Source organism: Tribolium castaneum, chromosome 1 (genome assembly GCF_031307605.1).
Source record: "Tribolium castaneum strain GA2 chromosome 1, icTriCast1.1, whole genome shotgun sequence".
Taxonomy (NCBI): Eukaryota; Metazoa; Arthropoda; class Insecta; order Coleoptera; family Tenebrionidae; genus Tribolium; species Tribolium castaneum.
In genome coordinates this window covers 27321266-27343956 of record NC_087394.1, presented here as the reverse complement: position 1 = coordinate 27343956, position 22691 = coordinate 27321266, and the positions used below count along the sequence as shown (strand labels likewise).

The 22691-nt window shown below is 36.9% G+C and overlaps 6 protein-coding genes and 1 long non-coding RNA gene across 13 annotated transcripts in view; 2 read left to right on the top strand and 5 right to left on the bottom strand.

Annotated features, from left to right (window-relative positions):
- The window catches only part of LOC107397510 (uncharacterized), a 55901-nt gene extending 53639 nt beyond the window's left edge, over positions 1 to 2262 (bottom strand). Inside the window, exons 1-2 of the long non-coding RNA XR_001574594.2 lie at positions 2127 to 2262; positions 1040 to 2081 (exon numbers count right to left, since the gene is read on the bottom strand). This is a non-coding gene — a long non-coding RNA (uncharacterized LOC107397510). The remainder of the gene's footprint in view (positions 1 to 1039; positions 2082 to 2126) is intronic.
- On the top strand, positions 1712 to 11080 carry BtbVII (BTB-protein-VII). 4 transcript variants are annotated; one of them, XM_008193922.3, is made up of 8 exons: positions 1712 to 1882; positions 1929 to 2094; positions 2140 to 2302; positions 2388 to 2640; positions 2698 to 2791; positions 7924 to 8213; positions 8267 to 8464; positions 9919 to 11080. In XM_008193922.3, exons 1-8 carry the CDS (start codon positions 1712 to 1714, stop codon positions 10177 to 10179), a joined length of 1596 nt encoding a protein of 531 aa, XP_008192144.1. In that variant the 3' UTR covers positions 10180 to 11080. The 4 variants fall into 4 exon arrangements, with proteins under 4 accessions (XP_008192144.1, XP_008192114.1, XP_064213637.1 ...); XM_008193892.3 differs by having other exon boundaries at positions 7909 to 8213; XM_064357567.1 differs by lacking the exons at positions 8267 to 8464; positions 9919 to 11080 and adding an exon at positions 5387 to 6005 and having other exon boundaries at positions 7924 to 8164.
- On the bottom strand, positions 8458 to 9901 carry LOC107397509 (uncharacterized). The gene is made up of 2 exons (XM_015977853.2): positions 8855 to 9901; positions 8458 to 8805 (listed from the first exon to the last, which is right to left on the bottom strand). Exons 1-2 carry the CDS (start codon positions 9149 to 9151, stop codon positions 8479 to 8481), a joined length of 624 nt encoding a protein of 207 aa, XP_015833339.1. The 5' UTR covers positions 9152 to 9901; the 3' UTR covers positions 8458 to 8478.
- Positions 11081 to 11413: 333 nt separating the features above from the next.
- On the bottom strand, positions 11414 to 14239 carry ND-30 (NADH dehydrogenase (ubiquinone) 30 kDa subunit). Its single transcript, XM_961495.5, has 4 exons — positions 14079 to 14239; positions 13970 to 14029; positions 13422 to 13915; positions 11414 to 11612 (listed from the first exon to the last, which is right to left on the bottom strand). Exons 1-4 carry the CDS (start codon positions 14137 to 14139, stop codon positions 11454 to 11456), a joined length of 774 nt encoding a protein of 257 aa, XP_966588.1. The 5' UTR covers positions 14140 to 14239; the 3' UTR covers positions 11414 to 11453.
- A 179-nt stretch (positions 14240 to 14418) lies between these two features.
- On the bottom strand, positions 14419 to 15488 carry Gip (GIP-like). 2 transcript variants are annotated; one of them, XM_001812999.4, is made up of 3 exons: positions 15350 to 15488; positions 14819 to 15295; positions 14419 to 14768 (listed from the first exon to the last, which is right to left on the bottom strand). In XM_001812999.4, exons 2-3 carry the CDS (start codon positions 15291 to 15293, stop codon positions 14461 to 14463), a joined length of 783 nt encoding a protein of 260 aa, XP_001813051.2. In that variant the 5' UTR covers positions 15294 to 15295; positions 15350 to 15488; the 3' UTR covers positions 14419 to 14460. The 2 variants fall into 2 exon arrangements, with proteins under 2 accessions (XP_001813051.2, XP_008192173.1); XM_008193951.3 differs by having other exon boundaries at positions 15342 to 15465.
- A 165-nt stretch (positions 15489 to 15653) lies between these two features.
- LOC107397508 (uncharacterized) overlaps positions 15654 to 22691 on the top strand; it is a 15912-nt gene continuing 8874 nt past the window's right edge. For both annotated transcript variants that reach the window (XM_064357573.1, XM_064357571.1), the window contains exons 1-3: positions 15654 to 16587; positions 17963 to 18031; positions 18077 to 18166. In XM_064357573.1, coding sequence (XP_064213643.1) covers positions 15658 to 16587; positions 17963 to 18031; positions 18077 to 18166 — 1089 coding nt within the window. In that variant the 5' untranslated portion in view covers positions 15654 to 15657. The remainder of the gene's footprint in view (positions 16588 to 17962; positions 18032 to 18076; positions 18167 to 22691) is intronic.
- S1P (Site-1 protease) overlaps positions 18179 to 22691 on the bottom strand; it is a 12458-nt gene continuing 7945 nt past the window's right edge. The window contains exons 5-7 of one of the 2 annotated variants that reach the window (XM_008193958.3): positions 22045 to 22654; positions 18710 to 19190; positions 18179 to 18639 (exon numbers count right to left, since the gene is read on the bottom strand). In XM_008193958.3, the coding sequence (XP_008192180.1) occupies positions 18404 to 18639; positions 18710 to 19190; positions 22045 to 22654 (1327 nt within the window). In that variant the 3' untranslated portion in view covers positions 18179 to 18403. Of the gene's footprint in view, positions 18654 to 18709; positions 19191 to 22044; positions 22655 to 22691 lie in introns of both variants that reach the window. The other variant, XM_008193964.3, reaches the window with a different exon arrangement.

Sequence of the window (22691 nt, the reverse complement as noted above, 5' to 3'; positions counted from 1 at the left end):
CGGCCGCCGTGGGCTCGCAAACTAATTAAGTGCCACCCTGTCCCGCTGAAAATATTTACCAAAGTTATTTACAAATAAAAATATTATGCAAAGTAATTAGCGTCAGTCGGTAGAAACTCATCAATAGTTAATTAAAAAAGTTTTTTGATGTTGAAGCAACACAACAATATTTCACCGGAAACGCGTAAATAAATAACCCTGTTATTAAAAAGCGAATCGGAAGAAAAGAAAAAGCCACAATCGATAAATCAAGTGTATGGAAAATTAATAATCACAAAATAGATCGGCGAACAAGCGTTGAGAATCGACCAGCAAAATGAGAAACGTGACGAGAAACAAGCACAAAATGTAATAAAAATAAATCAAAATGATCCCGACCCTCGTTCTACAGCGAAAGGATCCCATTCTAAAATAACTCGGAAAATCCGGAACTTGCTCATAGACAAAATAAATTGTAGCGATGTGATGGATCAGATTCCTAATAATCTCGTTTCTAATCGATCAATGTGACCGAACTGTGTTTAATTTCGCTTCATATCTAAACTGCTATCGGTTCGATACTGCAGCGCGCCTCTCCGAACTATAAAGTAGCATTTTGTTCAATAAACCCAAACAGGAACTACACAAGTTTATAAAGAAAAGCGATCCGAATCCGCTCTAATAAATATATTTCCAGAGAATCCACCACATTTTCTATTTTTCCTAATATACTGTCAGACTTTAGATTTTCCCCTGGAACCGAATCATCTTGGAATAAACTCTACAAACTACTTTTTGCGCTGATTCAAAACTGATGATATTGTATTATTAAACTGAAATTTGGGAGGACGCCGTTCCATCTTGCTGCGACCCAAATTGCAGCATTATTTGTCAGCGTGTAGGACAGAATAAAGCGAAAACGTGATTAGTAAGTGATCAATCTCCTTTGGCTGTCAGAATTTCGAAGAAAGCACCAAGAACGAGCAAAGTTTCATTTCAACCACACCACTTCCCACCGTACACACGTACGACATAGACAAAACTACATTTGATAGATTACCTCTAGCCCTGAACTTAATCACATCACTCAACATTTTTTTCTTCCATTTGCTGGACCAACTGGGGAAACAATTTTTAATTATTCACTTTTTGTGCGTGTTCGTGTTCACAACCGCGAAACGTAGCATGTGGGGACATCTCGTGGCGCGACGTCAAACTCCAACAACTTATTGTAGTTTTTTCCAAATTAAACAAGTTTGTTGCAAGTAAATCAAGTTTTATGTTTACTGTTGCATAACTTGGTGTGGTTTGAGGTGGTTGTGGTTGTTTTTTGGTGGTTGAAACGGTTGCGTCACGCGCGCCGATTACAGGTTTCTGCGTTGTCAGTTGCCAGAATTACGTCAGTGAGGAAAATCTAAATATGGTGGATTATGTTTTTTATGTGTGGTGTTGATTTAAAAAATTCGTGTGTTTATTTTCCGTATAATGTTGAACAAATTGGAGAGTAAGTACGGCAAGTGACGTCAGCGAAGTTGGGTTTTATTTTGACCTTTTCTATTTAAACTGTTGCAGTCATCTTTGTAATACGTTGATGTCATCTCGCATTGGTGGACTCTCAAGGTTACAATTCACAGGTCAATTTATTGATTGTATGTAGTTGATAATTAAAAATATAAACAAAACTTGATTTGATTTCCTTGCGTTTTCTCGTAGGTGCACACATCTCGCTGCAATGACAATGCAACAGTATTGTTTGCGATGGAACAACCATCAACCAAACTTCATTTCGGTCTTTTCTAGTCTTCTGAACAGTGAGTCACTGGTCGACGTTACTTTAGCCGCCGAAGGCAGGCACTTGCAAGCGCATAAAGTGGTCTTGTCCGCTTGCAGTTCATATTTTCAAGTAAGTCGCCTCACTCGTAAAACCACTCCTCATTTTCTATTTCCAGTCTTTGTTCACTATCAATCCTTGCCAACATCCCATTGTGATATTAAAAGATGTTAAATTCACTGACTTGAAAGTTATGGTCGACTTCATGTACTATGGAGAAGTCAACGTCTCACAAGAGCAACTACCACACATTCTCAAAACTGCTGAAATGCTAAAAATCAAAGGTAAAAATTGCATCTAATTTCGCAGCTTGAACTTTCAAAATCCAGGTTTGGCCGAGATCCCCGTCGACCAATCCGTCTCAAAAGCCCAGAACAGTTCGACCGACAAAGCTGAACTCTTGACCCCCAGCGAGGCCAACTGGAGCACCGAGGGGGGCCCCCGCCAGTCGCTGTCACCCTCGCCGTGCCCCCTGTCGCCGAGCAGCAAACGGTAGGAGCCCCAGATTCAGTTTCACAATACAGTAGAACCCCTTTAATTTGAATTGTCAAAGTGACAGTTGTGGCATCTATTCCAGAAAGCGGTTGCGGAAATCGTCAACTGGTTCCGGATCTGGCTCGACTGAGCGCACTTCAGACGAGCACCAGTCCAGCGAAGTGACTTTGACGTCGTCGAGCGGTGGCACCGTTATTAAGTCAGATCCGGGGGGCTATGCTTCTGATAGCAGTAGCATTTTGCAGAAGAGTAAGGGGCACAGTAGCGACTCCGAGTTGCATAGAGGGAGTTCGCATGAGAGTGTGGAAGGGGAAATTACGCACCAAGTGACGTTGGTAGGGAAAATAGACGAAATTTTTGCAATACAATTAAATAATAATGGAAATTTATAGCAAGTTCCTCAAGAAGTCAGTGTTCAACATGGGTTGGAAGCGAGCTCGGTTGAGGCGGCTGGGCCCTCCACCACCTCGCAGTTGACGTTAACTGGTAAGTCTTGTTCAGTATTATGTATTAGAAAAAAGTGTGTATGCGCTCTGGTAAATACGTAACTGATTTTTATCGACCACAATTTATGGTTTGAAATCAATTAAATGGATTCATTAATTGGAAAAATCTGACTAAAAAACGACGTACATATAAAACTTCCCGTCCACGATGGTTCCATTAGTGTCGCCAAATAGCGCACTTGTTCTACCCTTATAAATTTTAAGAGTAATGAATAATAACTATTTAAATAACGATCAACACAACGCAACAAAAAAAATACAGACATCCCATTAAATTCTCAATAGCAAAAGATGAAGGTAATGTAAAAAAATATCTGAACCTATACAGGTGATTCAAAAGAGGACAAACTCTCGTATGGTGATAAAAGACGTTCAGTTAAGCACAAAAATTTAATGAGATTTTTTCTTTCAAGCAACTTAATGTTTGATTTTTGATATATATTTTTGAATTTGTTTCCCTTGGTAACGGTATCGATTTCTGCTCTTTTGTTTCCTAAGATGTCGAATTTAATTTATTGTCGAATTTGTAAGTTTTTTAATTATTTTGTTCATCGTAAGGCATTTATTGTTGATTTTTTTTTTCAACAAATATTTGTTTAATGTTGCTAAAGCTATCGTTTCCACTAACTAAAATCAAAAAATATAATCCGAAGAACCGAAAATTTAACATAAAAAATTTAACTTTGAAGACATATGTATCTAGTGAAAAAAGGGTAAATTTTTTGTCATAGGATCTTTTAATTCAGTTTGATATCCTTTATCACTACCCGAGAAATTGTACGGTACTTTTAAGTCACCTGTATTTAAAAAGAAAGCCTTTAATAATTTGCACACATTTTTACAAAAAAAAAATGTAAGGAAGTTGTAGAGAATTAATGGTGCAATACCTTTGCGAGACTATGATGTTATTTCAGCGGCTTGGGCCCCAAAACCGTTTTTGTCGGTGGTCAAGCACGAAAAATTAATTGAAACCTTAACCTTTGAAGACAAACATGATGTCACGGACTTTTTTCGTTAGGAAATTTAATTTTCCACAACACTGTTTCCTATCTTCAACCGTATTCGCAGCATTTTGAAAAACATAAGGCGAAATTTAAATTAAAAATTGCTCATAATTTTTTGTAATACGTATTGTTTTTGAAAGTTCTTCTATTTCGTAATCTTCTGTTTAATACCGCTTCAAAATAGAACTTCATATATTTTTTTCAATTTGAAATACATATCTAGTTTAGTAAATATCCGAATTCGATCTGCCATCTTATTATTATTATTATTATTATTATTATTATTATTATTATTATTATTATTATTATTATTCATACTGACTACTAATAAAATTAAATAAAGAAGTCTAAACTTAAGAGTGGGAGATTCCCTGTGTACTTCTTATCTAATCTATCAGGGATTTGTGAAGTCTTGAAGTTGTATAACCAAAGTTTATAAATTCGAATTAGCATGTAATTGCTAATCTAAACAAAGATGTTTATTTGCAAACATAAAAGACACTTTCAATAAATTGTTAGAATAGAATGATACATTCTGCATTCTATACACAATTTTACTCTTTCACCGTGTTTTGAACAGTATTCCCATTTATCACCTCATAGCGTGTGTTTTCTTAGTTTTCTCTAATCAAGTAATCAGCAGGGTTAGGAAAAACTATGTCATATTTTAATATTTAGCATTTCTTTATTAATCTCAAATAATTTAAATTATATTCGGAATGTATATGGAATATGAGTTCGGAATTCCGAATGTTTTAGTAATTCGGATTAGATTTGCCAATTTTCTGTTTAAATTTTTGCGATATTACTGTTGTATTAAACGGATGATAGGGAGAACTTAACAATTAAAGCAATTCTTAAAGCAGACGACACCTTAGTTTCCTCTGCAGAAACCGAAATCGAAGTGTAAAAGAGTTTTAAATAAAAAACAATACATAGTCAGAGATAAGTTAGTGCAAACACTTGATTACATCAATATTAAAAGAAAATATAAAAATGTATACACCGTTCCATATTTTTCAAAACGCCGCGAATATTATGAGTGAAGATTTTTTTCTCATGTTTGTTGTGAAACAAGGTTCAACACTTCTACGTATTTTTCCAAGCAATTAGTGAATTGAAACTTAATTAAAACAATTTGGAGCCTAGACGATATAACGCTAGAGGCGCCCCCATTTTTACTCCGGATACAGAATTATCGTTTCGTCTCATAGTATTTAGTTCCCCATCTTGTTAATTGGAAAAACTGTTCACTTTAGCTCGTTCCCCCGAACTATATTTTTAAGTAAAATGAATAACCTACACGAAAAAAGTGCGTCCCCTTGGTGCATCGTGCGTCCCCAGCTCCACATAGTATTGTGTTCGAACCTAGTACTAAGAACTATCCAAGGCTAAGAATCAACAGCAACGTGAACAAACAAAAAACCGTGCCGTCCCGTCCCTCCCTGTCCCTAATTGGCATCGGCTGAGCTCAATGTGCCCCAAAACTCCCTCGTTGTTCACACTTGCCGTTGAGCTTAGCCTTGTCAATACACCTCGCACTCATCTCTAACCTGACCTAACCCTTGCAGGCATGCAGTGGAACGTGATGGACCACACCGCGTACGCCCAATTCACGTCATGTACCTCCCCCACCTCCATAACCACAAACCAGACCTACGCCCCCCCGTGTCCCCCAATGGCACAGCCCATGAACCCCCCATCCCCCAACACCCAATGCTACCAAAACCAGATAACCAACTCGCCGCCTCAGATGATACAGAAGCGGAAACGGAGCATCAATCCGCAAGGAGATGAGAATTTCATCAGGGCTTTGGAGGCGGTCAGGTTTGGAGGGATTGGGTTTTGCAAGGCGGCACGGTTATACGGTGTTAATAATCGTACGTTGTGGTTGGAGTATAAAAAGAGGGGTTACCCCAACTTCCGGTTAAGTATCAAGAACCGGAAGCAGGAGAATGCACAAGCGGCTGTTGAGAGCAACCAACAAACGCCCCAAAGTCCCCAAACGGAAGTGCAACAAGTTGAGAAGCAGGAAGAACAGAGCCATCCAGTGGCGTTGATTAGTGGCGCGTTTTTCGACGGGAAACACGTTGATTTAGGGACGGTTTTGCAAAGACCCAAGTATTTAGACGCGACGGTAATCAATGCGCAACAAGGAGTCAATTTTCAAGGGATTAACTTTGAACAAATGTAAATAACGGTTCGGGCCCTTCGAATTGTTTTATTTTTTTATCATGTGGTTTTTAAGTTTTTAACATGTTTATACACCAAATATTAATATTTACTTTTAGTCTTTCTTAAGAAAAAAAATTAGTAGGGTATTCAGTATTAATTGTATAAAATGATAGACTGATATTGATACTCTGAGTTAGAATTGTACACCCATTCATGGTGTTTTTGGATAAGGGTAGATATGAGTTTCATTTTTGTCAGAGTCAGGGGCCATTGATGTAAGATTACCTTCATTGTTTTTTGACAAAATTGGGATAAAATAAAAAATCATTTGTTCACTTCCAAAATTGAGACATTACCAATAGTTACAAAAATCCCAGAGTCGATTAAAAAAACAAATAAAAACTTAAATCGATTAAAAACGACAAAATGGGGTCAAATTTCAAAAAATTGTATAAAAAAATCGTTTCATGAGACCTTGAAGCACTCATCCTTTAAAATAACTCGCGGCGAACGTCACTTGTTTTGGAAACTAAATTCGTGCTTCAAGACTGATCCTATGAATATATTATTTGCATTTTTCTAGTGCGTTTAAGTACGCTTTCAAATTAAGAAAAATTTGGACCAAAATAAGCCGAAAAACTAGTAACTCGATCAAAAATTTTGCCGCTTTGGAATGTTCAAGCTTTTTTAGACGAAAAAACTCAATCCTTCCACGAGATTTTGCAAAAATCACTATAACAGGAATTATTTCGCGAAATTTTCGACAAAAAAACGAAAAGTTACTGTAGCCATCCTTCTACAAAAACATTGTGAATGGATAACAGCTTCCCCAGGGTAGATTGGAATAAAAATTACGGCAAAAATTCGATTTGAATCAGTTTTGTCAGTTTATTTTTGTTGATTTTCACGATATTTTATCCAATCGATGCGCTGGAAGCTGTAGCATTGAGCCGAATTAATATATTTTTTATTTACGAATTTATGGTATATTGTTTTTTGTTATAAATCTTTATCCTAGTAAGTAAAATCGAAACATCACATTTTGTACTACATTATTGACGATTTCGAATTAGTGTTTCCGAACTGCAAACTTTTTACCAAACACTTTCTTTAAAGGCCAGTCAACAACTGAATTCCAAAAAAAGTTTCAGCGTCTAATTGACTGCTCTGAGAAAAAAGAGGTTAAAGTAGGGAACAAAAAATTACCAGCACTTGGCAAATTTTCGCCCCATGTTTTGATCACAATGAACCAAAAAGCATTTAAAGTTTTGTTACATGTTATTATTTAAGCAAATTGAGAATTTGTTATTTGATTGTTTTGATGAACATTGTACTTGTAGATTAATATGTCAATAATCCGACTAGACTAAGCTAATCCGTATACAGCTGATTAATCCCTTATTTAGGTAGGCAGCCCTCGAATTGTTACTGTTTGTGATTCGTTTGATGAATTTGTTCGCCTGATACTTAATATAGACTTACTGCAACTTACTTTACCTTTGTGTACGAGTTTGTGTCATAAACTTGAAATAAAGGACAGCTTTTATAAAGTTTTTACATTGCGCTTTAACTCAACCGCCCTCTTCCAACTCTGTTTAGCTGCTCTCCGCACATTCCCACACTTAAAATCAATATCTCCGAAGTAAATAAGAATTTTTTTTTATGAAAACATCTCAAAGTATTGGTTAAAATTTATTTTTTACTTGTTTTCTCATACAACATTAAGTTACACCTCAAGGATTTTTCTATTAGTAATTTATTAAACTAAAATTTGTACTTGACTTTTGGCAAGAAATTCTTCGCTTCTACCAGGCATTACACTACTAATGCTTTACTTAATTTTTCTTCTACGAGTCGTAGTTCCCAAGTTTTGTTCCGTTGAATCAAAACTTGCAGTTAACTTTAATATTTAAACAAGAATTTATCGTTTTAGAAAAGTCTTCAGGCAGCCAACGAGCGCAGCAGCTCGTGATGGGCACAAAACGCGGCCGCTTCCTCATGCGCCAACCTCGGATAAAACGCGAAAGCGACCCTAGTCAGCCTTCCGACAGTGAGCCCCTTTCGCCTCAATACCTCTCAGTTCCTGTGCGCGTTGAAAGACAGTGTTCGGAGCCTCTGCCCTCGCATTCGCCCCCTCCCGGGAACCTACTTACAGTTCCCGGACCGGTCTTAGTCAAGCAGCACTCGCATCCGCTACTCCCGAGCCAAACACAAGCAAAATCGGTGAGTTTTGGCGCCTTTGCCACGTTCCATAATCAAACTGACGTTTTTTACAGATGTCTCCCCCGCTTCATATACAGATTGTCCCGCACGAATCCGCCCAAAGGGCCGTCAGCCCCGTGGTGGTGGTGTCCGACCCCTTGGCGGTGTCGCCCCACGAAGGGCCCCTGAGGGCGGACAGCGCCGCCACGGCCCCCACCAGCTCGCTGAGGGTGCGGGCCGACGAGCTGAAAAGAAGCGCCTCATCGCCACAGGTGAGAAAACTGTTTCAGAGACATTGCTCCAGCCACTCTTCGCACTTAAGAGTGGCCTTTTCGAGTTTCTCCCACGAAACCGACTCCCGTTCCAGCCAATGCGGTTCGGTTTGGTTAAAAGCGTTATAAGCCGGCGGTGTGATTTCGAACTTTTTATTGGCGCGATTCACCGCCAGTAAGTGCCACGTGATCGATGACGTGCTAGAGTCACTCGATTTGCGCTTTTGCAGTTCTGAGAGTGTTGGTATTGAAGTTGTCTCATCTTCTTTTAATGATACTTGAGGGTGAATTTTTGGTTCGTCGTATGTTTTTCCAGAATCAAGGAATAATTCATCGCAATTCTGAAATAAATTGACCAAAATCGGGTCGCAAAACTTGTGACATAATTACGTCCAAGTCGTTTCGTATCTGCGACATCGTTTTCTTAAAATCGTCGGTAAATTCACTCATTGTTAAAATATCAGCTTCGTGTTTGCTTAAAGAGCGCCGTTTGAGGTAACTATTTTTGTGAAATTCTTCGAAAACGTCCGAGATTTCACTAAAATCACTTTCATCACTCGTGTCGGGTTCAAGGGTTTTGATCGGTTTTAACAGTTTTTCCACGGGATTTTCCTCCGGTTCGTCTTTTTTTCGGCGGATTGTGAGCGATTTTAGACGCAAATTTGCCAATTTGGGCAAAGACGACATTGCAAACACGTGATATTGACCAAACTTGTGTCAACAAATACAGTAGAACCTCTACAATCCGAATTAGCTTACTTCGAGTGATTGAATTAATTCTCTAATTAATGGGCAAATGTGTGTATAAAATGTATTCAGTTGAATTCAGAAACAGAGGTGGATTAGGTGACTGGAAGCCCTTGGCGGTAAAAATTTTAGGGGCCTTAGATCCAATCTCCAAAAAAAAATAAGTTTTTATTATTTTTATTTCTTTTAGAGGGACACTTATAATAAATAAATAATAATAAAAATGCTTCTGTCGAGTTTCGCCAAGCGCTTAATCCGCCTTTGATCAAAAAATTTACACACACAAAAACCAGGATTTGCGATTAAAAACGTTATCCTATTTTTTCTTTTGTTTTCAAACATATTGGATTCTAAAAAGTCGTGTTGAAATTATAAGAAACAAATGAAAAAAGACATATTTTTCAAAGCATTGCTTATTCAAATTTGTCAATAATATAACTTGTTCGTGACATTAAAGCTTTATTCGGATTAAAGAGGTTGCACTGGTTTTATTCTCCTCACATTTGCACGAGTATTATATCACTTTTGTGTCTTTTTGATTGAAAAAAGACGTATACTCCTTTTCTACAGGGTTAATCAAAAAAGACCATCACTTGGGTGGGTTAAATTACACTCTAAACTGCACAACAATTTTGCACTTTTTGATATTTTTATTTAACAAATTAGCGCATGTGTCGAATTTAGGTAACTTTTTATGGTTTTTGCAGACCGGCACGAGGTCGAGCCACTGCCCCGTGGTGCGCACAGGTCCGGCTTTAGGGTGCAATTACTGCTGGAACACTGTGGACACCCACGGTCGGATATTGCGTCGCAAGACGAAATACCACTGTCCCGAGTGTCAAACGAACTTGTGTATAGTCCCCTGCTTCCAGGAGTACCACGAACGACACGTCAGTGCCGGCCAAACGGACCCCATAGCATTAACAACATCGGTAATGCGAGTTTTTCCAAAAACAAGTTCGATGTGAATTTTCTTGCAATAAAATTTGTGGAATACTAGTGGCCTAAGGCAACGACGGCAGAAATTTGTGCTTATGGAAATCAAGGCAAAAAAAGACAAATGTATCATCAGGGTCTTTCTTGTTTCTCCGATTTATGTAATAAGCGAGCAGATTTGTTGCATGATATTTAGCTCAAGCGCTATTATTGTTATTGTTAATGTTTCAAGTCAATAAGTGGGAACATGCAGTTTGTTGAATTTTTACACACGAAACGGTACAATCGCATGGAGATATCAGACAAAATTTGATTTTTTGACTCATTCCTTTGTCAGGGAATTTAAATTCTGACTGTCGTAGTACGATTGTGAGCTGTGGTCCGAATTTGTGATACTTGGAGTTTTTTGTTTGATTACCTCAAACACTAGTCCGATGTTTGAAAGGTGGGCTCACTTCTACTAAACAAAGCTTTAAATGGTGTTAGAATCGAAGATATAATACACTATTTTTATGATGCACATACAAAATATATTTTTGAATGGACTAAACAGTTATTTTCTTAAATGTTAAGTATATTTTTAACTTGTACAGTTGTAATTTGTTTTGTATGTTTATATTTTGGAGGTATTTTCCTAAAAAAATCAGATAAGATACGAAACAATACGAAAATTCGCTGCGCGGTAATTGTTTTTTGACTGCGGAGTGAGTTTCGTGTTGTTGGAAGCTTCTTGTAAATAAATGGATGTAACGAAGTTACCATTGATGTTAGAAAAGTGTGATAGATGGTACCTGTACTTGTGAAATATTGTTAGTATTACCAATAATGACTAATTGTAGTTCTAAGCGGGTTGTCGCGACCCTCTCAGTACAGAAAATTGCCAAGTTAACACAAATTGTATTTAAGTAAATAATATTATGTTAGCCAACGTTATTTTTTGTATTATTATTTATTCTGACATATTTATTCTAGAGTTCGCATTTTAAAATGTTGACGGGGTTCTAATGAAATAAAAATGTCAATAGGGGAATTTGTTGATCAACTTTTGTACACACTGTCATTGAAATTGGTTCTGACATGTGATGCCCACATGTTTTTCTTTATGACAGTATTCATGACAAGTCAATTTAACATAGCAAACTTGGTAACCCATTTTTGATTATTGTAATTTGGTGCTTTGAAATTATATTTTATGAGGAAAAAAAACCGACTGTTGTTTTGCTACAGTACAAATGACGGAAACATTGTTAGGAAACAAATAAAGTCTTTGCATAAAACACAACTTTATTATTTAACATTTACCTAATCACTTCTTCTCCTCTACTGGAACCTCCTCGGCAGTGGGGGGCGCATTCCTGAAGTTGGGGAACTGCTCCCAGGGGGCCGACAGCTCAAACTTCCTGAACTCCTGAGCCAACTCGAGCGGTTCAACCACCACGCGCTTTTTCTCATCGTCGTACCTCACCTACAAAATATGTAACAAAAAAATTGTTAAAAAGTAAATCAAAAGAGAACATTTTTGCTTTGGAAGCGGTTAGTGTTATGAAGTATAAAATCTGTAAGCTGTGAGCAATAGTTATATTCGTTTTTTTTATATAAACAATTGTCAATGTCAAAATCAAGTTGTATGGCGTTAATTAAAGAAATTTATTAACAAGGTGTATTGCTTTTATAAAAAAAAGATAATATTTACATTATAATTGAGTATAAAATTGACATTTAAATTTGTTGGTCAAAGTTGCCAAATTATTGTTTCATATTTGTTGCCAACCTGACGACAAGAATCTCCCGGTACTACATTGTTCAACAAGTGACGAAAGTAACATTTTGTAAAATACTAAACAAATATCTTGCTTTGACTTAAAAATCACAAAATACAGGCAGCGCAGTTTCCGAATATGAATTTACGCGATGCCAGCCCTCCATTTCATGAATTTTTGTATGAAATATTGGAGCCGCCTTGATGATCTCTTGATTAAAATTTTGCTAACAGTACGGTTTAGTTGTAACAAACATTCTTCTTTTACACAGAAATCCAATGTTTCTGAGATATTTCACCTCAAAAATGCAGTTGCGTCGTTGCTCATACGGCGTACAATATACACAAGGTTTCTTTATCAATTTTTGTCGAAATAAGTCCGCACAGATTTTATCAACTTAACTTCTTACCTCTAGTACAAATTCGCAAGATTTGAATCACTTTTTAAATCAGAAATCATCACAACACTACGAACACCACAAACCGACATGACTTAATAATGACAGGTATAGCCACAGCAGGCAACTAGATACAGGTGAATTTATTTAAAAAAAGAAAAGAGGGGAATGTTAACGTTATGAGATTTTTCGTAATTTGACTCCATTCTCATGCTTTAATAGGCTTATTAACGAACGCAACGGTATTATTTGAACATTTTACAAAAAAATTTAAGTTGGCAGGAACAAATTCGCTACCGTATTTTTGGCAATTTTATGTAATTCAGGGCACGTCCATGCAAGATTACCTTCATTATCATCCATATTCGTGTTTTTCTGCAGAATTTGGATGATAAAATAAAAATTCTACTTCAATTTTCTACTTTCCAAATTAAGAAATTACCAACCGTCACAAAAATCCCTAAATCGATTAAAATTTTAAAAAAATGTTAAAAAACGACAAAAACAATAAGTGTTACTGAAAAAATAAAATATCAGGCGTTCATTTAAAAAAAAACTTGCAGCATGCGAAAGTCGTAGAACAATTTTTATCATTGTATTGTTGGTTGCCTACTAAACCAGCTCACCAGAATTTATAAACTAAAGTTGATAAATAGTGTTCAAAGGCGATGTGTTATGTGTGTTGAACAACAAGGAAGGCATTTCCAACAGACTTTATAAATAATAAATAAATATTTTTATGAAAATTTGTTCTTTTTAGTTGTCAAAGTACTCTAAAGTTTTTTTTAATGAACACATGGCCATGAAGTACTCTCATAGGAGTATAGAATGATTCTTATAAGTTGTTCCGACTTCATACTTCAATTTAAGGGCCCAGATTATTTATAAATGTTAGTAACAAATGGTAAATATGTATAAGTGCGTATGGAAAATTGCAACTTGAAACTTTCAGACGTTAATATCCTCATTCCTCTGAGAGAGGGGCTTGTTTGCTTATTTTAAGTTACATAATTATGTCACGAAAGTTACGTGTGTATGCAAAATATCAGCTCGTTCGGATAGCGGCAAATATAAAGCAAACGACAAACCAAGTCTTAAAAAATTATAAACCAATCACCTCGACATAGCCGCTCAAGGGGAAGTCCTTCCTGAACGGATGCCCCTCGAACCCGTAATCGGTGAGAATCCGCCTCAAATCGGGGTGATTTGCGAAAAACACCCCATACATGTCCCAAATCTCGCGCTCGTACCAGTTGGCCCCCTTGTAGATATCGCAGGCGGAGTCAAGCGGCGTCAACTCGTCAGTGTACGTCTTGACTCTAATCCGGGAGTTGAAGCGCAAAGACAGGAGGTTGTAAATCACCTCAAAGCGGTACTCGCGACTCGGGACATCCATGCCTGCGATATCCGTTATGTTGGCAAACTGGGCATTGTGATGGTCTTTGAGGAACTGCAGCACAGGGAGCACCCCCTCGGGGACTATCAACAGCTCGAGCTCGTCGCCAGCAGTGATTTGCACCTTCTGGATGTACTTTGGAAGGCATTCAGCGCAGTATTTTCCAAAGTCTTTCAGCTGGGAGCGGGCCAAAAGGTCCGGCTTTCTGACCGTATCTAAATTAAATCAACGATTGAATTCAGACTTTTATTGCACTATTTGTAACTTACGGCGTGTCTCTTCTGCAGGGGCTGCTTCCGAATGTTTGAATCTGATAGCGGTGGCACAGACTGGAAAAAATAAGTAAAAAAATGCTACGAGAAAATTTGTAGATTTTACCCCCATTGCGGGCCACGGGTGACCGCAAGGTCCTTGTGAATTGTCTCAAAAGGGAAGCCATCAAATTTTTATTTATTTGTTACCTAATAACACCCCTAACCTCACACCGCTAGTGACATTTCAGCCCGTTATGTTGGCGAAGCATTGCCCTTGTAAATTTTTTTCAAAAAATACTAAAAAATAAGGCCTTTAACTTGCTTTCGCAATTATACGATATATTGTCTTTGGTTAAGTTAAATAATACAAATTTGTTTGAAAGAAATAATCCTTTACCGCTGTAAAATCTAGAAAAACAAGCGGCCATCTTATCTTGAACGCAATGTCAATTTTGTAAATTAAATTATTAAGTAAAAACAGCCTTTATTTCCCCAATTGACACCAATTACAGACTGTACCCAAGACTCTTGACCCATTTGAGCCCCTTGTTGGTGTCCTCAAGTGGTTTGTACTCCAACCCGACCCAGTCATTGTACCCCAAAGACTTCAAGGTTTCCAACACATAAACATAGTTTAATTCGCCTGGAGTATCAGGCTCGTTTCTATTAGGCACTTGTGCGATTTGCACATGCCCGATATACCCCCCTAAATCCTTGATACTATTGGTAATATTCCCCCTGATGTGTTGCAAATGAAAAACATCCAACATGATTCTCAAATTCGGACTGTTGATCTTTTTCACCACACTCAAAGCTGAAAAAACGTTTTAAAACTCTAAACTTGGCTTAAAAGCGTCCCCAAACCTCTGTCGTAACAATTGAGGTAATAATTGGGGACCGAATATTTATTAATTGGCTCAATCAACCCAATTATATTCTCCTGCTCCAACAACTTGGTTGCATATTTTAAATTGGTTTCGTAAACCGAATGATTGGCGTCAGTCACATCGGCGACTTTCCCGGCCATGATGTGGATTTTGGAAGCCCCCAGGCTTTTCGCATAAGTGATGGTTTTCTGAATGCTGTCTTTAAATTCCTGTTCTTTGCCGGGAATTGCCGCAAAACCGAGTTCGCCCTTCGTTACATCGCCGGTGTACGTGTTAATGAGGACTTGTTGGATGTTAGCGCCGTTTTTTGCATCAACGACTTGCTTTTCCGTGAAACCAAAAGGAAAGCCGGTCTCAACGGCCCGAAAACCGGCCTCTTTGGCCAAGCGGTAGCGCTCCAAGAAGGGCTGCTCCGTGAACATGAAGGACAAATTGGCACAGAACTTCATCATAACTAAAAAAAATTAGTGAAATCATTGCTGAAATAACTAACAACTTACACAAATACCTCGAATTATTATTTTTCAATTATAAAAGTACTTTTTGTCGAGTTTTGGGTCAGAATGGAACTACAGTGTTCCCAAAATGATAAAGCTGCGTTTACACAAAGAGATAACGCAAACCGCAACAACAAACGATAATTTTACCACAATAACAAATTTTTGCGCCCAATTATCCATCAATAATCACTAGTAATTGCAATACAAGTGTCTCCATATGGCCACTTAATGGTTTCAGCGAAACCGTTTTATCTGAAAAATAAAAACAAAGCTTTCACTTTTTACAACTTAGTTGTGTTAGACGCGGGTGCCAACAATGGAGCCAAAGACATTCTTCTGGTACTTCAAACCCATCGCTCTGATTTGCAAAGCTGTGGGAATCTTTCCGTTGCAAAACCTGGGGGCGAAGCACCCCAAAGAACTGCGCGGTCCGTTCCTAAGCTTCGCCCAGTTGTACAGCTTCGGTGTCTTCGCCTTCAACATTTACATGATTTGGTACTTCTCTGGATTCATGTTTACGACGCAAAATTCGTTCTATTTGTTTTCTGTGGTGTACGTGATGATCTTCCGGTCTATTTTCTGCTTCGTTTTCTGTGCTAGACACTCGAAGAAATTGCCCAAATTAATCCAACTGTTGGATCTCTTCGACCGGAAAAAACGCCCGATTTTAGTTGACCCGAAATCGTCTTATTGTTTTTGCTATTTCTTCACTTGGACTATCCTCCCGATTGTTATCGGTTTTGTCACAATTGCCTTTTCGTTTTATGAATCCATGAATGTGGTTTTGGAGACAATGCCGCCAGAGATGAGCGTTCTGCAGACGAAATTGTCGGCGTGTTTTTTCGGGTGTTTGGCCACTTGGCAAGTGCTGCCGCTCCTGCTCTACATCTATTTCGCCTTCAGGATCACTTACGATTACCGAATTTTGAACAAAACTATGAAGACACAATGCCATGGTTGCTGCTTCTTGTCCGAAGAAATAAAGTATTCGAGTGATTTTAACGAAACTTTGGAATACGTCCGACAAATGCACAACTTGCTGACCAAAGCTGTGGAGGAAATGGGCAAGTGTTACGGGAACTTTATGGCAATTGATCAGTTGTGTCTCATCGTTATGGTCATTGCGAATATTTGTACATTTATCAGTAATAATGGCACGCACGAAATACACTTGTTGGCTATCACTTTTTTCAATCTTTGGGTCGTCGTTTGGGTACTTGTGATTTCAAACGAAATTAAAGAAGCGGTAAGTGTTAATGTTTTAAAACTCATTGTCTCCGAGGACGCCTATAACAATCAAAATCTCTGAGCAGTTTTTGAAATACCTATTTAGTTTTCTGTACGTAAAATCAGGCGCTGAATACAGTGGCATAGGGGAAAAAGCTCTATGGTGAATAGTTTTCGGTTTTAAAACAGCTAGAGATTTGGACAAATAGTTATTAATAATACGAGTACGAAAACGTTATGCAACGAGCGCATGCGAGTGCATACCTAGACACTCGACAACTTTCAGCGTTTTCGCATAAGTTTTATTCAATTTTTTTTTTGTTGGAAACGTGTTTTAAAATAGTATTTATATTCTAGGATTCAGATATTAAAAATGAAGGCTTAAAATGTTACCAACAAAAAAAAATTAAAAAAACAAATTTTGTAAAAGAAACCTGATACGAATATAACACCTAAATAAACCGTTTTCCCCTAAGACATTTAGTTTTTTTTGGTGTAGTTATAAAAAATTTATTGAAAAAATTAAAATACCTGTAACCGCGGAATCATTACCCATTAATACACACCAATGCATTTTTCCATTTTGCTCTACATAATTTTTATAGTTATCAAGAGGAACGCAAAAGATTATACTTTAACAATTCGCATTATTTGTAACTTTTCATTGGCCGATTACGGCGAAACTTCAGTGCCATTGAAATCGGCGTAAAAAAAATTATTTTGCATAAAGCTAAAAGCTAGGACAAAAAATCTTATTCCATTCTGAATAGTGCATCAAAACCCACCAGGTATAATAAGTTAAAAAAGATTTTGGGTTTGGAAATTTTTCCTTTTTAAATTTTGTCAGTTACAACAAAACTATTCGATAAGATGAAGATATTTTCAACTACAAGCATGTTAAATGATCCAAGGAATCGATTGGCGTCGACAAAACTATAAATTTTGTAATAGTTTTCATGTTATAAAAGGAAATTCGTAAGTTTTGTCTATTTTTGTATTTATTAGTAATTTTCTTGTAATTATTAATCGTAGAATAAAGATCAAAATCTCGGCAATAATCGATTTTCAATCGTTTCAAAATCTAAAGAACTGACGTTTTCTTGTGCTTTAAGAACTCTGAAGACATGGAGAAACGTTTTTTAATCAAATCTGGAAAAAAATGAAATGATGCCGATTACGGCGGAATTATAAGAACTAGAGTAAAAAAGTGAAATCCACTGTAATCAGTGCATGAAAATTTACTACAGCACAAGTTTCAGAACGAAAACTTAAAAAATTGCTGAAATACGTGTCATTTTATTATTGTATTTCCCGTAACATATCACAAATTTTGAAAACTCTGAGACAATGAGGTTTACACTTTTCAGCACAGAACTTCAGCTTTTTCATTTTAGGGAAATAAAGTAATCTACGTCTTGCGCGCAATTGTGCTGTCAGGCGTCGACGAACGCGCGCGAATCGAGGTAAGTCACGCATCGCATACCCAATTTTTTCTACAACTTTTCCAGATTCAAACATTTATGATGCAACTTGTGGCCCAACCAGTCGAGGTTTCCGCAGCCGGTTATTTCATCATCGACAAACGCCAAATCCCGTCGGTGAGTAAAACATTTCGTAAAAATAGAATCTTTTTATTCACGTTATATACAAATGCCGAATCGTACATAAATTAAACGCTATCTACAGTAACATAAAAAATTTACAAAAAAGGAGTTCGTTGAAGCACTCGGTGTTAGCTTGGTCTCTCAAACATGAAAACAATTAGTCGCTAATTTGTTGCTAATGGCAGTAAGTGTTCTAAACAATTTGTACTATTTTCCTAAAAAAGAAACGTTTTAAACAGTGGATAATCTCCGACACTGCACGAAATTTATCAGTCGTTTGCACAACTTCCGCTTCTTGGGCTTGGGTCGATACAAACGCAGCCAGTAACAAAAAACAAGAACAGATAACAACACTAGTACAGTTAGTGTGACATTGAAATTCTCAGTTTTATACTGAACTGAGTTAATTTGCTTATTCCGCCAACTCCACAAATCGGCTTCTTCACTGTTTTCATGTCCTGAAGCATCTGAAATGGTCAATCTAACATTAATGACAGATTTTTTCCCTTCAAACGCAACAATCGAAATTACTCTTACCTTTAATAATATTCTCGATATTTAGCGTGGGCAAAGCAACGTCCTCCATCAAGGAGAGTAGTTTCTGCGACTGGTATAAGTTCGAAGGTGCTGAAACATTTAGCGGAATCGGGTGTGAAAACACCAAGTGCGGACACTGCGGCAGGGGTCGAGTGTGTGATTCCCCCAAATTTCCCTCCAAGACTTTGGAGTAGCGGTAGAGGCGGTTTCCGTCCATTCGGACCGGAACCTCAGTATATGCAACATCCCCCCAGTCGGTCAGTTGGTTATCTTTGAAAACCGACGGCAAATGCGACGTCGAAGTGTATTCCAACATAGCGTCCAACATCCAATAGCACGCCGCCTCCAAATGACTAGCATCTATACAATTCGAGTCGCCGTAAATTATTATCCTGCCGCTTTTTTCCGTCGACTTCGGTTGCAACATTCCCAAAATCGGGACTTTGTATCTCTTGGTCGCTTCACTCGTCTCGCCCAACATCTTCAATTAACATACAAGATCATTTATTTCTAAATCGAGTGATTTCTAAATTAAGTTGGCAAAACTGAACACATTTTTTCTTCGAGGGGGGGGGGGAGTATTAGCTGCGGAATTTTGATAGTTTTCACCCTATATATGCGTAAATCGCATTAAAAAATGCGCGATGCCAATTTACTTCTTTCTCTTTTTCTTCTACATTTCGCGATTTCTGTTTACTTTTGAGAAAATTTCTTGATATAGTTGCGTTTCTCGCTATAAACACGTTCAAAATAAGCCACAGCAATGTCTGCTTTGATTTTTTGGTCCAGTTCAACGAAACTTTTTGCTTTTAGATCAAAAAGGCACTTAAATCTTGATAAAGACAAAAATAATACCGTTTTCGACCCAATTTTGCGATTCTTCCTCGGCTTATTCTTGAGGAAAATTTGATACATAATTACATCACTGATTTCACTGATTTAAAAATGTGCTAAAACGTCCGGAGAAGTGAAAATTTAGTGCTTTTTTCAACATAACAATGTCATTTTTTCCCTAGATTAGTAATCATATATTTGGCCAGATTTAGAGCACTTTTAGATAGAAAGTGTATAAGTAACAAAACTTTTGACTTAATTCAGCGATTCCTCGGTTTATTTTGGACAAAATTTACGGAAATAATTGCGTTTCTGGCTGAGAAACTTGCTTTAAGTAGAAAAATTACGAACTACGAGTACTACAAACTATGCAAAAGCTCACAATGAAATTGAGTTTTTATTTCAAGCAGTTGCTTAAGTCACTCAGAGAGGATAGAAATTAACTGTTCCGCAAAATAATACGTTTTATCTAAAAAAAAAAAACTAAAACGTTTTGGAAATGGTAAAAACGTCATCACTTTTAACCTGCTGCAGTGATTCTCTGGTAAAGTATTTAGTTCAAAAAGTGCTACAAGCAAAAATAAAAAACCACTTTTTGTCGGCAATTTTTCTTACTTAAAAAAATTCTAAAGCGCTTGAAAATAGTATTTACGTATTAAGTCCGGAAAGTGAAATTTTACTGGACCAGTAAGCAAATGCCAGGACGAGTCGAAGACGACAGTAGGGGATCACTTTCTGGACGTGATGCGTACAACATTTTTTTTGCAACCGTGATGAGTGTCTAACATCATCAACAATGTTAAAAACACCACTACAGTTGCAGTAACTTATTCTTCATGTAGCATTTCTGTACACAATTGTACATTTATTAATATTTATAATAAATAAATCCCTAAACTTCCAACTTCATTGTCTTGTTTTTACCGATCTAATCCGGGAAAAATCGGAAAAACTGGACCGGTAAAATAGTACTTTCCGACATAAATATTATGAAAGTAAAATGTTCATTACCGTACGGTTGAAGAAAAAAAAAGAAATAATTGTAGCTTTCTAATTAATTTAGTGAATTTTTGGTCCAAACAAGTTTCTAGTTCAAAGATCCTTCTTGACCTAATTAGGTGAACTCGTAGAATTATTCTTGATAAATTTTGCGAAATAATTGTGCGTTAAAGGCTAAAAGCCGCTCGAAAAACAACATATTCGCCCATATTTACAGTTTTTTTAATGATTTGGCAAACTTTGGCGAAAAACGCACTTAAACGCTATAAAAAAAGCACAAATTTAGCGATTTATCGACTATTTTTGTCCTAATTTAGTAATGTTTGGGTGGATTTAACAAAATTTTACAAAAAATTCTAACATAAACAGTCGAAGAAGACAGAAACAACAACACCATTTTCGACCTTATTCGGCGATTCCACGACATATTCCTGAAAAGATCTCCAAATAATCGTGTTTCAGACAGAAAAATCTACCAAAACACTTGAAAAAAGCAGGTTTTAACTTTTTTTTTGCTCACTAGATTTTTTTCAATCTACTCTAATGATTTGTTCGCTCATTTTTCAACAAAATAACTTCGATTTCAGATAGTTAAAAATTTCTAAAAGGAGCTTATTATATCTGTTTAAAAAAATTACCAAAGAAACTGAATCTTTAGCTTAAAAAAAGTACAAAGTTTTTTAATCTTAACGAAATCTGACAAAAGGGCTGAGTTCTTACCTCAAAAATGTGCTTCCAAGTCCAAAAAATCGTAAAAATAAACACAATTTTCGACGTAATTTGGTGATCTCACCAAATGTTTGAATTCTGTCAGATACATTGTGAATATCTAGTTTTGTCAACTGATACATTTTTTAAATATAAATTAAAAAACATAATAACGCTCAGAAAAAGAAATTGCTAAATAGTTTGTCCAGCTTGAAGAAACGCGCCAGTTAAAAAATAAATACTTCTAGTTGCCTAAAGGAAGAAAATTATATCACAAACAATAGAATTTCTCACACGCTTTAAGTTATCCCAAATTTTCAAAGTATGAGCGCAAAAAACTACATTAAAAATTTTTAGTTTTCAAATTGTTGCAATCATTTTCTCATAATAAAAAATAGGAGATTTTTTAAGTGAGAATTCCGAAACTGTTATAGTAAAAAACTCAAGGCGTTTTTCCCAATTGAAATTTAAATGTAGTGAAGATCAGATAAGTATTTAATCTTAGTCACCTTTGAGAAAACAGAGCTTGTGCCATTTACTTGATTCACAAAAATTTGCACCGTCATTAATTGTCAGATAATTTTGATTTTCTAACTTAAAAATGTTCATTCAATTTTTTCCAAAAAAATCAATTGATGAGTCCGAATTAATAACTGGGAATGAAGGCTAATTGAACTTCACAAGAAGTGTTGCCAAATAATCCGTCAACAAAAAATAAAAGCATTCACAGTTGCCAACCTAATTGCAGTCACAGACCACCGAATACAAAATTTTATTTGACTTATTTTTTTTACCTGAGATCCCTGATCGTGCAAATTCGCCGAAACCACAATCCCATCACTGGGAAACTTCCTAATACTGGTGCCAGAGGCGTAATACATATCGTGATCGTTCAATTTAAAATTCCCCTCGAAAACCCTATCCCCAAACTCGATCCCCCACGACGCGAACAAATCATTCAATGCCGGAATGTTGGTACCACCTGTATCGGGCATCCACCATTGGCGCGTATTCTCATCGTAAAACTTCACTTTTTTCATCATCGTCACATTATACCAATCGGCGAAAACAATCACCGAAAGACCCGCATCGACATCACGCTTCAATTTGGCGATTTCCTCGGGGAAATACTCTTCTTCAGGATCAACAATCAGCAAAGTTCCATAGTGCGAAGCATCGAAACAGGTAAATGGTGATCCAAGTACTTCGATATAGTACCCAGCGTTCCGCAAATTCTGGTACATATCCTTGAAGTTCGTATGGATGTGGTCCCCGTTCCAGTCCAGAGGGTCATTTTTTACTTTCAAGTTATCCCGTGGGAAGTACCCAGGCGGGTACCGCAAATTGTGGTACTGGTCCCACAGGATTCTTTTGTGTCTTGGAGGCGTCGGGATTATTTTAGCCCTAAACAATTTTTCTAAACTACAATTCACAATTTCCA

Coding starts and splice junctions, on each gene's coding strand:
- ND-30 (XM_961495.5), bottom strand. CDS start 14,139: ATGGCTTCCCTTTTGAGACAATTCACAAGGACCTTGCGGTCACCCGTG. Junction 14,030..14,078: donor ACCCGTGGCCCGCAATGGGG/GTAAAATCTACA, acceptor TATTTTTTCCAG/TCTGTGCCACCGCTATCAGA. Junction 11,613..13,421: donor CCTTGAGCGGCTATGTCGAG/GTGATTGGTTTA, acceptor CATATTTTGTAG/GTGAGGTACGACGATGAGAA.
- BtbVII (XM_008193892.3), top strand. CDS start 1,712: ATGACAATGCAACAGTATTGTTTGCGATGGAACAACCATCAACCAAAC. Junction 2,303..2,387: donor CTGTCGCCGAGCAGCAAACG/GTAGGAGCCCCA, acceptor CATCTATTCCAG/AAAGCGGTTGCGGAAATCGT. Junction 2,641..2,697: donor TTACGCACCAAGTGACGTTG/GTAGGGAAAATA, acceptor GGAAATTTATAG/CAAGTTCCTCAAGAAGTCAG.
- LOC107397509 (XM_015977853.2), bottom strand. CDS start 9,151: ATGTCGTCTTTGCCCAAATTGGCAAATTTGCGTCTAAAATCGCTCACA. Junction 8,806..8,854: donor AGATACGAAACGACTTGGAC/GTAATTATGTCA, acceptor AATTTATTTCAG/AATTGCGATGAATTATTCCT.
- Gip (XM_001812999.4), bottom strand. CDS start 15,293: ATGATGAAGTTCTGTGCCAATTTGTCCTTCATGTTCACGGAGCAGCCC. Junction 14,769..14,818: donor CCTCAATTGTTACGACAGAG/GTTTGGGGACGC, acceptor ACGTTTTTTCAG/CTTTGAGTGTGGTGAAAAAG.